Raw genomic sequence first — 13,065 nt, 5'->3', positions numbered from 1 at the left:
TGATAATCAACAATTTATATGAAAAACACCAACTATTAAATGATAAAGTAAAGAGCAAATATGATTATTGTATCACAATAATCTATCATATTTACAAAGATTCATGGGGCAAATAGTTTTCCCATGTTAGTTTATACCGGTCTCCAAACTGTGAGCACTTCCTGAAACATCTCCATCATTAGCTCCCTATCAGCATGCTGAAAAAAGTTGTTTACTTCATCTCTAACATCATATATCTTTCCGAAGTCAAATAAGAAGGTCAAGCATCCTTTCTTTAACTTGTGTAATTGATAAAGCCAAGCTTCGTTGAGCCTCTCGAGAACATTTCCGGAGTTAAGATCTTCCAGCAGACTGTCTTCGCACACGTCTTTGAGACCGGTGATGTCGTATTTATTGGCTGCTCCAAGCAATGCAAGCCGGTGTTTCCAGAAATCGTCTTGCTTGATTGTTCCATACAAGTATCTTAGAAGAGCCGTGCAAGATTCTAGCGACATGTCTTCTATATGGATAGTAGATGACTCTTTCTCCCTCAGGTTGTGATGAAACATACTCTGGAACACCGGCGAACTTGCAGACAAGATTGCCTTGTGAGCTCTCAATGTACCATCAGCTGTAATAATGGTTAGGTCAGCATGAATAGCATCGTCAAGCATGCGTGAGAGGCAACTAAGAGTACTTTGAGATGCAATGGATTGCAATTTTCCCTCGGATGGCCATATAGAACTAGCTTCCCCACCCTGAGTTTAAAAGAAAAAGGACAGTGGTTAAGCAGCAGTAGTCCAGAACTAGATCAAAGGTTAAGATCAATTCAAGCAATAGAGAATTAGATGATATGCTATGCAAGCAACTCAAACTAACTTCAGGGGTTGCACTGATTTCAGATTTTAGAATGTCACACACACACACACACACACACACACACACACACACACACACACACACATATATATATATATATATCTTAAGGAAACCATCTGCTACTTATATATTAAGGTAGTGTTTGGCTCTTGTCTCATGACAGAAAGGATGAAGATAGTGGAAAGTTGTGCCTCTAGCGTGTGTTGTTTTTGCAGGTACAAAAATTAGTTTAAAAATCAATTCTCAAGACTTGTATCTCTATTATAGAATTACAGGTATTATCTTAAAGTTGTTTCAAGACACCACCTAAAGGGAAACCATTTTACTTATAAAGAGAAAATATAATTGTTTAGGTACTCCAATATCAAATATTGTTAAACTATTCATTCAGGGATAGGAACTCACATTCAGAGGGCATATCTTCAAGTCAAGAAATTCAACATCAATAATGAAGCGACCAACAAATGAAGTATCAACAGGCCAGACAAAGTCATCATATGTCCTAAGTATCCTTTCATGGACTGCAGCATCAAAAGCAAAAAGAAATAAGAATCAAGCTGTGTTTCAACTTCATGGTGCAATCCTAAAACTGCTATTACAATCTCAAAAACACCTTGGTTACCACTTTGAGTTGCAATATGAAATTACCCTATTTCTTCTTGGAAAATAAAGTGGTAGAGAATAAGAAAGACATCAAAATCAAATGCAAACAAAACTAAGCCAGAGGACAACACTCATAACATGAGGCATAGATAAGGGCTTGGGAGAGTTTTGTGGTTGCCTTAGGCCGACTCAATTCCGATACGGACAAAATTTTAGTCATGCATTGCTAACTTCATTTATGGGCCAGAATAGGACTGAATTAAACACTGTTTGTCTATGTGTTTCTGACTTTCCGGTCACATTAACAGTAAAGCAGTTCCAATTTGGGGTTAAATGCAACAAATTACTGCCTCTACTGAAATTTGTGGAATATTAGAATACAAAAATCAGGAACCTTTTATTTATAACACAAAAATAAAGTAATAAAGCGATAGTTTCTTCTAAGGAGGGTGATGATCTGGATTTATTATCTTCCAAGCTCACTACCAAACAAGTCCTGCTCCAAGAACAAAATCAAAGTTTATTGCACCTACTTCACTTTACAAATTTATACTACTCCCTGGAACCTATAGTTTAATCAATTTGCCCTATCTATATCTCCATGCAAATAACCAAAAAAGTTTAGCCCTTTTTTCTTTATACCACTTTCACAAAACAAGAGGAACAGATATCATATGAGCCACATAATTAAGAGGCTGAAGTCAAGTCAATTACTTGGAAACTGTGTTATCGAGTGAGTACGTACCAGGGGAAATATAGAACCTGCGGGAAGAGCCAGCATTGGAAACACGAAGAATGAAACGAGCAACGGGTGGCTGCTCCTTGGAGACACGAGAAGGTTCTGGAAACAGGTGTATGTAGAGGTACCTGTTTCTCTCTATGGATAAGTACCTGATCAGCAAATGGATGAACTGATGATTACGATAATCACAGAGAGAACAGAAATGGTGATTAGGTTAGGTTAGAATAGATACCAATTCCAGATTCCGACCTTGAAAGGGTCAGATTTCTTGTAGGAACAAGGTCCGAAGTTATCGATTTTCCATTGAGCTAAGCGTGCAATTGTGTCAACCCTTGAATCCCCCATGGCCATGGCAAAAGGAGAAGACGAAGAAGAAGACTGAGTCTAAAGCAGTTTGACTTAGGTTGCTATGTTGGTTTACCTATCCCTATCTCTGTGTATATGATGATGAATTGAAAGAGACACAAATACTGTTTCACTCTCCTGAGTCCTGAGTCACCTGAATGGCCTACGTGCCTCATATATATATATGGATGAAATCTAAACCGATTTAAATTTAACCGTTTATTCTATTTAATTTAAATTATAAATTGATTAAAATTATAATTTGATTTAACTTTTGCAAATTACATACATAGAATGGAATTTTAGATTTACTTTTCAAAATCCAATCTAATTAAAATTACATAATATATTATAATATTATTTTATTATATTTATTAAAATTTAATATTAAAATTTATTATGTGTATTTAATTTTTTTAATTTATAAATTATAAATTTAATATCGAATTTTTTAAAAAAAGTTATTAAATTTAAACTGCACCATAAATAAAATTAGACTAAAAGACAAATAGGTCCCTGACCTTTTAAAACGGGGATATTTTCGTCCCTCAAGATTGGAAAATACATTTCGATCCCCCACGTTTTAAAACGGGAGACAATTATACCTTTCCGTCCGTTTTGGGCCAAAAACGGTAACGGAGCTAGCTGACATGGAGGGGCAGTGAATGACGTGGCCGTTACGGTCGCTGAGGTGGCTTGGGACGAAATTTAAGTGGACAAATTCGTCCCTAAAGTGCCAAACGACGTCGTTTCCACCATCCCCCATATTTGAAGCTTCGCATTACCCATAACACCCAACCCTTACTCCATATATTACAGAAAATCCTACCAGAACAGAAACGCCCTTCTCCCTCCAAAAAAAGAACGACTTCCTACAGTTGAAAGCGGTGGTGTGGTCAGTGGAGGTGGTTGGTGTTGAAGGTTACGGCAAGCTTTGCGTGGAGAAGAAGCTGCCATCATCTACAGAGGTAGGCGATAATGAAGAGTTTGTGTGTTGTTTAACTGATAATGCATGGGGTTGGGTTATGGGGGGACTGCAGTTTATTTTTTTTGTTTTGGGGTAAAAGAATGAGGAAAATGTATGTGAAGTTAACTGATTTAGAAATTTTGATTAGGTAGAGTTTAATCTCTGGTTTTTCTACCTGTGGACAATGCAAATGGATGATATGTATGTGGTACCTGTTTTTCACCACGGAGGCCGTTTTGGTAGAAAACCCAGTGGAGCTCTTGAGTATATTGGTGGGAAAGTTGAAAATTTTCCGAAGATGGACTTAGACTTTGTGAATTTCGGGGATTTGGTGACACTGTTCAAGGGTTTGGGGTATGCATCATATAGGGCAGTGTATTGGTTTGACCCAACTAGCAGTGATCTTGAGGGTGGACTGCACATTCTGAGAGGAGATGCAGACATCAATGAACTCCGAGAGAATAAGATGAAGAATTTAACGACGGATGAATTCTACATTTACTTCAACCATCCAGTTGATGAGCCAGAGATAGTGGATGAAGCTACTGCGGCAGAAGCAGTGGTGGAAGAGTTTGATGACCCAATTGATGTGGACAGCATCATGAGAAAGCTCCAACCATCACCATCCACAGAAGCTGATGGGCAAGAAAGTGAGGAGGATGAAATGTATAAACCTCCTCCAAGTGACTCAGAGACTGTTTCGGATGAGGACTGTTCCAGTGTTGATGAAGACAATAATAGGATGAGGAAAAAAAGAAGTGTGAAAGGAAAGGACAAGGTTCTGCCAAAGACAAGTAGCAGTGTGAAAGAAGGGACAGGGACAGAGTCAAGTGGAGTTAAAAACAGAGGTGGAGTAAGGAGTGCAAGGGGTAGTGCTGCCAAAGGTGATGGGCCTACTGTGAAGACCAGAGGAACAGCCAAGCCCAAAGAAAGTGGGCCAAGAGAAAAGCCCAAAAAGACCAGGCCTGCTCCGAAGCCCAGAAGGAATGGGCCTAATGCAAATCAACAAAGAAGTAGGCCTGCTGTAGATGCTGAAGAACATCTTCCTAATATGCAACCCAGGGATATGCCTCCAATTGGACTCTATGTGAGTGAGGAGGTTTCAGATGATGATGATCTGATTTATGAGTATGCATCAGAGGAACTCCACACACCTGTGTCTTCCGAGGATGAGGGAGAAAAGCATGAGTTTCCAGTTTTTAATGAAGAGTATGGGTTCGGGGAGGGTAGGTTTGAGATAGGAACAAAGTTTGCAACAATTGATGGGTTCAAAGAAGTGGTAAAAGACATGTTCATTTCTGAAGGGAGGGAACTGCTGTGGATCAAAAATGATAAAGAAAGGGTAAGGGTTGGGTGCAGAGGTGAAGAATGTCCATGGCTAGCACATCTATCCTACAACAAGACATTGTTATGTTATCAGGTAAAGACTTACAAGGCAGAGCATACATGTGCTAGAGACCTGGGCAGCAATACAGCTGATCAACACTGGGTCAGCAAGAAAGTGGAAAAGAGAATGGCTAGTCAACCTCATATGACTACTAATGAGGCAATTGAGTTTCTCAGAGAAGACTTTAATCTAGTGTTGCATCCGAAGATGGTATACAGGGCAGTGAAAGAGGCCAAATAGAGGATTTGGGAAATGAAAAGGAACAGTATGGGAAGCTTAGGGACTATGCCATGGAAATCCTTAAGAGTAATCCGGGATCGACTGCAAGAGTTGATGTGATCCCAATCCCTCAATCCCTACCTGTCTTTGACAAAATATATATCTCCTTTGAGGGTTGTAAGCAAGGCTTTAAGTCTGGGTGTAGGCCTTTCATCCATCTAGATGGAGCATTTTTGAAGACATATCATGGAGGTCAACTACTATCAGCAGTGGCACATGATGCCAATAACCAATTCTACGTAGTAGCATATGGAGTTGCAAGATTGGAGACGAAAGAATCCTGGAAATGGTTTCTCATACTGCTTCAGGAAGATCTGGGTGATGCACATCAATTTGGTTGGAACTTTATGTCCGACCAACAAAAGGTCAGACCCGTAGTTCACTGCATATTATTATATCATGTTAAATTTCTGCATATTAGTGTAGGGTATTAATATAATGCATGTATATGGTAGATGTTAAATTTCTGCATATTGGTGTAGGGTATTAAATCACTGCATGTGTGTGTTTGAAATGGAATTTAGTGCATATATATGTTTGCAATGGGTATTAGTGCATAGGTGTGAATGATATTTTGAATAGAGCAAATATGTGTGTGATTAATTGAAACTGACTGCAATTTAAACTGCCGCATATATGTGTTTGTGATTGAAGTTATTGCAATATTATGTGTAATTGGCAGGGTTTGCTACCAGTCTTAAAGGAGGTAATGCCGAGAGCACATCACCGGAACTGTGTGATGCACCTGTGGAAAAACTTCATAAATAGGTTCAAAGATATGCACATTAGAGACATCGTATGGGACTGTGCTAGGTGCACCACTGAACCAGAGTTCAAAGAGACCATGGAGAAGCTGAAGGGGGTGAATAAGGCAGCATGGGAGTATCTGATGAGGTTTGAACCAGCCACTTGGGTTAAGGCTTTCTTCAGTCATGGCCCCAAGGTGGATAACCTGACTAACAACATGTGCGAGGTATTTAATTCAAAAGTCGTTAAGTACAGAATGAAGCCAGTTTTGACTATGTGTGAGGAAATTAGGTGCTACCTAATGCGGAGAATGACCAAGCATATTAGGCTGTTAGAGCACCATAGTGGAAAGCTTGCACCCGTTCAGGAGAAAAGGTTGCGGAGGCTGATAAAACCCAGCAGCAGGTGGATTGCTGAATGGGTGGGAGATAACGAACGAAAGAGATTTCAAGTTAGCAGAAAGCAGACCAAAGTAGATGTGGATTTGATCAAACACACTTGTTCATGCAATGTTTAGCAACTGACCGGTATATCTTTAAATTTCAGTGATTTTCTGTAATGCTGATCTAATATAATGCTAGGTAATATGGTATGTGGCTTTATTTCAGGCATGCCATGCATTCACGGTATTGCTGCAATTAGAAAGAGGCATGACCAGGTAGATGATTATGTGCATCCCTGGTTATGTATGGAATCTATTCACAAGACATATGCACATTGCATAAAACCAGTACCAAGTGAGGAATTTTGGGTAACCACTGACCAGCTGAGGCCTGCTCCACCACCCATCAAGCGACCTATTGGGAGGCCTAAAGTACACAATCGCAACAAGGATCCTGCTGAGGCTCATATTCAGGGTGACAAGCTCAAGAGAAGCTTCCAAGTGACATGCAGCAAGTGCAATGAGAAAGGCCACAACTACAAGACATGTAAGGGAGCACCAAGCAACCCAAATTGGAAACCAAAAAAGAAAAAAGCTAAGAAGACTGATGCAAACACACAACCCTTGGAGCAGCTTCCCCTATCACAATCAGCCCCTCAACCAGAGGTATCCCTGTTATTGTTTTGGATCGATCTGTACATTTTAAATTTTGTCAGTGGTTAAGATGTCCTTTTAACTTTTTTTAAGGACTAATTTGTCCATGTTGTTTCCTTGTTTGAACTATGTTGCATAGGATCAAAGCCAGACACAGACTGAAAGTTTGGCTGAGAATAGTGCTGTGCAAGAGAAGCCTACAGTAAGCCTCCCCCACCCTAAATAATGCACTCATAATCACAATCACTTTATTCATGTCAATGCATTTGAACATGAAACTAATTTCGTTACTTTTGCAGAATCATGACATGAGCCAGAATGCTGCAGCAACAACACCATCCGCTGCAGTCCAAACTCCATTCAGGCCTCCATCCCAGCTGCCAAGAATGGGTCAAACCAAAACCCCAGCTGCTGCCTCCAAATTCAGACCCAAGCAGACAATCAGAAGGCCCCAAGCAAGTGCAAATCCACCTCCAACTCCACCCTCGGCTACCACCCAGACTCAAAGCACCAGTGCCAGTGTCGCTACATTAGAGGAGACCTTCAAAGTCGTTGGCAGTGAGGCCATAGGAATGAATTTCATCCCAACTGCTGGATCCAAGAATCAGAAGAACTGAACACCACTGAATGAATTTTTGTTTTTTGTCATAGTCTTACATATGAATTAAACAACACTGTCTACTTATTGTAGTTTGGCAAACTTGTTTATATGCCAACCAGATGTTTTATTATTTTGTGACAAACTTGTTTATATTTTGGATTAAGACAGATACATTGTTGTTCATATTTTGCTCATAATATATGCAGAATTACTATCTTATATAATAGCTGATTCACAGAATTATTACCTTATTTTTTTCTTCAACAATGGCAATTTTCATTGAATAGCCAACAATGGCAATTTTCATTACATCATCAACATTGTACATCAACTCATCATCCTCACCACTTTAAGAAACATACAGCAACAACAAAAACTACACTAATGAAAGCAATCTGCCACATACTCATTTTTTTCTCCTTCTCCATACATAACAGTTTCCTCTCCAACTCTTTCATTTTTTTCTCCAGTTCATGGCTTCGCACCAGTTGAATTTTTTTTCTAATTCCTGACTTCGCAGCACTTGATCTTCAATGTCTACACCTCCAACATCATCCACAGCACCCAATGCTTCAGACTCCATGGCCCTAATTTTTTTCAAGTGTTCATCAAGCCAGACAAAATACCGGCAACACCGTTCTTTAACCTGGAGCAATTTTTCAGATAACACCATAATTAGACACAGAACACTCTAATCCAATTGCTATACAAAATAATTGCTCACCTTGAAGAAGGGACACCCGAAAAACATCCTATCGGGATTAGATGCTGTTCTTGACTTGTAAAGAATGGCATAAACGCCGCAGAAGCATTTCGGCGCAACCCCATCTGGATCACGACCTCCTGCAACAGCGCATGAAGATCCCCGTCCAGGTCTTGTGCATGAAGAACCCCCCTCGCTCATCATGGACGATCGCACAAGCAGCGGCCATGAGTTTCACCTTGCGTTTGGATGAAATAGGGCTCAGTGGTAGAAACGGCGTCGTTTGGCACTTCAGGGACGAATTTGTCCACTTAAATTTCGTCCCAAGCCACCTCAGCGACTGTAACGGCCACGTCATTCACTGCCCCTCCATGTCAGCCAGCTCCGTTACCGTTTTTTGCCCAAAACAGACGGAAGGGTATAATTGTCTCCCGTTTTAAAACGTGGGGGATCGAAATGTATTTTCCAATCTTGAGGGACGAAAATGTCCCCGTTTTAAAAGGTCAGGGACCTATTTGTCTTTTAGTCATAAAATTAATATTTGAGTTTAGTGAATTTTTTAATAAGTTAATCCAAAGTCCAAACGGCATCTCAAACCCCTTGCAGCCCTGCTCCATAATATCTGAATAGACACTTGGCACTTGGCAGTAACTCAGATTAACTAACTTCACCTTGTTCCCAACCTCACAAGTTATTTTTACTTTAGTTTTCAACTCATTCACACACAAAAAACTTTAAGTAATTTTTTTTAACCATGTGCGTACCAATATATCTCGTATTTATTTTATATTTATTTACTTTGATTTTAAATTAATTTTGTAATTGCAGTTAGATAATTGTTGAGAATCATTAGATGATTTGAATACAAATCAATCAAATAATTTAATAATTTTTAATTATCAATTTTACATAAAGTTAATAGCACATATGAGTTTTTCCTATATATAAAACGTAGTATACAAATTAGAATGGTTGATGTTTAATGGTAGTCAATTATTAAAAGCAAAGATAATCTCCTTTTGTTTCTTTTTTTTTGGTCATACAAACACAGTCACACACACTAATCTCCTTTTGTTAAACAACAAGGTTGCGAAAACTAGACCGGTCAATAAATCGATAAGACAATTGGTTCACTGATCCAGTGATTTGACCGGGATTCAACCGGAGTTTAACCTGTTTAATTAAATATAAATAAAATTATTAAAAATTTAATATATAATTTTCAGTATTTAAATTTAATAATTTCTAAATCTAAAAATTTTAATATGAAAATAATTTTAAAGTTATATTAAAAGGTGTTATACCTCAAAAATAGATAATAACAGTTTTCTTAAAAATATTAACATGGGATTCATTAAGATACTTAGTAAAAACACACTAATAGAGATAATACATTCATAATAATTAAGACAAAATCTCTCCATTATTTAGAAACAAATAGTACCAATAAAAATAAAAAATCCTCTAAACTACATTCTCAACAATTACCTAATTCTAGAAATTTTTACCATACCAAGAGTGACTTTATCTAGCCAAAGAGAACACAACATACAGAGAGATTAACAAAAAAAGTACTTCAATGCAGGAACATGTTCGAGATTAACAAAAGAAAAAATACTTCAATGCAGGAACATGTCCGTGAATGCTATGATGGATTGAATTGGGCGAGGGATTTGTCATGGCTTCAGAATCCAAATCTAAAATCTAGAAATCCAAATTACAAATTACATCCAACAATTATAGCAAAATTCAAAATGATAACAATTCAGAATCCAGAACATTATATCAATTCATCCAGCATTCAAAATAAAAAATTATATTCAGCAAAATTCAATAGGGCAGAATTTTGAACTTATATAGCAAAATTAAAAATCCAGAGTTCTAAAATTGAACTTATATCAAATTTATATCCAGTAAAAGTCAGAATTACATGACGATTAAATTCATATAATTAACAAAATAAAAAATTAAAAAGCAGAATAAGAACTCTGCATCAAGTCATCAATTCATATAATTAACAAAATACAAAAATTAACTGAAGTTAAATCTGAACTAAATTCCTCACTGCAGCAACCAGTAATTCATACAGTTAATTAAAACCCAATAAAAAAAATTAATTGAAAAACCCAAGAACTCACTGCGGTTCACGGCGGCAGAATAGATGCCCGACTACGATGTTGACAGAAGCCGACGACAAGCCGACAACGCCGACACCAGAAGCTTCAAGACGACGACACTGCTGACAGCTATGCTGTGGTGTGTCATGTGTGTTCTTCTGAAGACCAAACGACGATGATACTAGACGCTTCAAACCATGAGGGTGGCAACCGCTGGTGGTCACTGGCTCACTGCCGGCGGTCACTGGCTCACTGCCAGCGTCGATTGTGGTGTGGATGGTGGAGTCCCTCTGCTCGTTGGAGGAAAAGGAAAGTAGGGTTGAGGGAGGCGTGATGACAACTGAGTGATGAATGATTTGGGGTTGGGTTAGGTTAGTGGGTCGTGGGTTTTGTTTTGTTTTTTTTTTGCGTAAAAAAACGGATGCCGTTTTAGGCTATTTTAAAAAACCGGAACTTCAAAAAGCTCGTCCGGTTTGTTCGGTCCACCGGTTAATTATCGGTTCAACTAATTTTTTGACCGATTTTTTGCAGAGATTTTGGGATCAACCGGACCGGCTAGATGACCGATTTCTAATTAATTCGGTCGAATCGGTCGGTCCGGTCCAATTTTCAGAACCTTACTCAGCCGTCACCTACATGGAAGAAAGCTGAAACAGATCAACAAATAACAAATTAAACAATATAGTCAAACTCTTCAATATCATAAAAGAATGCTATGCTAACAAAGAACCATCATATATATCAGTTTAAACTTGTGATTATTATAATGGATATAGGTATAATATGGGATTAGAATTGTAAATCAATTAATATAATATCCCTAGCTTAACTGCATTCAGTTTTAGGGTATCTAGTTGGTTAGGAATTGCTATTATTTAGAGAACTTGTTATCTACCTTTCCATACTTGTGATCAAGAATTATATTCATCTCAATCTTGGTCAAGAATCATCTTTATCTCAGCCTTACTTGCTTCAAGTCACATACTATTACAATTATGATTATAATTTAATAAAGAGTAATGCTAGAGAATCAAAAGGGTATTAGTAAAAAATCAGTCAAATATCTTTGGGTGAATTCAAAATCTCTACGAGTTAATATATATGGATGTTTCTTCTGCTAAGTATCAAAATGTTTCTTTTTTATACTAAATGGATGTTCTTTTATATATTTTTCGAATTTTTTTGTATTGCAAATGTGAATGTCTCTATTTCTTTAAAAATTTTATATATTTTTTAAATTTTATAGATATTTAATTATTTTTGCTAAAATATAATTGGATGTTTCTTTTGTTAAGTATTAGAATGTTTTTTCATATTAAATGAATGTTTTTTTTATAATTCTATAATTGTGTAGTTTGCAGTCTCTTTAATCATCAAAACGACACCTAATATCGCAAAACGTAGAGAATAACATCTGCAACAAAAAAAACATGAAATAAAAATAAAAAATAAAATTTTATTATTTTCACTTTTTTTTTATAAAATTTAAAAATAAAAACACTAAGAATAAAATAAAAATAAAAAAGCAAAAGCGCATCCTTAGATTACTATCAATTGAACTCTACAAATCAAAGTCAACATTTTTCCTATACACTTGCTGCTTGGATTGAACACAGAACACCTAATCAAGTGTTTAAAGATCAATGAAACTCAATTGTTTCATCTTTCTTCAATCTTCATTGATTCAATTGAAGCATGGCGGCAACTGTGTCGGAGAGTGGTGGCTCCTCCTCAGAATCGGTTTGATATTCATGGGGGCAGGTTGCTCCAGCGCCATCCCCTATCCGAGGTGCCTCATCTCTCCCTCCCATCCTCCCTGTCACGTTTGCTTCCAATCGCTCTCTATCCCTCCCAACCGAAACGTGGAGCGCGTCATCGACGCACTGGAGCTTGCAGAGGCGCGTGATGAGGGAATCGAACGCGTTCTTGGGAGCGACGTCGCAGTTGAGGGTGGATAGGGTTTGAAGGAGGTGGTTGAGGAGGGAAGAGGAGAAGGTTTCGTCAGTGACGAAGTCGAAAGTGGACTTCGTGTTGAACCAGTTGTCTTGGATGCGCTTATTGAGGGTGTCGCGGAGAGCATGGAAGTCGCCGGCGCTTCCAGTAGCATTGGTGAGAGAGAAAGGTCTGTGTGTGTGATTGTTGGAGGTGAGTAGGTTAATGTGAGAAAGAAGAGGAAGGCTTTTATAGGTTTTAATTAGGTTTACTTAATTAATTTAAAATGTTTTAAATTTTGAATTTAAGAAATTTAAAATTAATTATTAATATAAATTAATGTGGTTTTGTTTAGTTTTTGACTGATAACCTCTTGATTCCATATACTTTTCCTTTAATAAATATAAAAGGCTTCTATAACAATAATTTCTGTTGCTTCCGCATTGAAGTTCAATGCATAGTTATTTCAAATTTCCTTACACAAAATACTATTATTATAGAGAAAGAAGTTGAACTTTTCTTCCAAAAAAACTTCACTTCTTTTATCTTCTTCTTCTTTCTTTCTTTCTTTTTTTTTTTTTCTGAAATCAAGAAACAAAATCTTAAGCTACGCAAAGCAACGCTAGAGTCAAACTCATGTTTTGGTATCACAAAAGAGTAAAGGCTTGAAGAGACCTAATTAATTCTTTATTTGGGAAGCAATTGAAGTGTTTGCATATAGAGTGTATATAGCTTTTATTATGTTTCA

General features: G+C 37.5%; 2 protein-coding genes across 2 annotated transcripts; both read right to left on the bottom strand.

Annotated features, from left to right (window-relative positions):
* On the bottom strand, positions 1-2,690 carry LOC107470601 (BTB/POZ domain-containing protein At1g21780). The gene is made up of 4 exons (XM_016090004.3): positions 2,436-2,690; positions 2,207-2,352; positions 1,264-1,379; positions 1-737 (listed from the first exon to the last, which is right to left on the bottom strand). Exons 1-4 carry the CDS (start codon positions 2,552-2,554, stop codon positions 132-134), a joined length of 987 nt encoding a protein of 328 aa, XP_015945490.1. The 5' UTR covers positions 2,555-2,690; the 3' UTR covers positions 1-131.
* Positions 2,691-7,797: 5,107 nt separating this feature from the next.
* On the bottom strand, positions 7,798-8,472 carry LOC107470538 (uncharacterized protein At4g04775-like). Its single transcript, XM_016089936.1, has 3 exons — positions 8,290-8,472; positions 8,051-8,211; positions 7,798-7,912 (listed from the first exon to the last, which is right to left on the bottom strand). Exons 1-3 carry the CDS (start codon positions 8,470-8,472, stop codon positions 7,798-7,800), a joined length of 459 nt encoding a protein of 152 aa, XP_015945422.1.
* Positions 8,473-13,065: the final 4,593 nt, after the last annotated feature.

Source organism: Arachis duranensis, chromosome 10 (genome assembly GCF_000817695.3).
Source record: "Arachis duranensis cultivar V14167 chromosome 10, aradu.V14167.gnm2.J7QH, whole genome shotgun sequence".
NCBI classification, from domain to species: Eukaryota; Viridiplantae; Streptophyta; class Magnoliopsida; order Fabales; family Fabaceae; genus Arachis; species Arachis duranensis.
The sequence above is the reverse complement of the archived record's forward strand: the minus strand, read 5'-3'. Positions and strand labels throughout refer to the sequence as shown.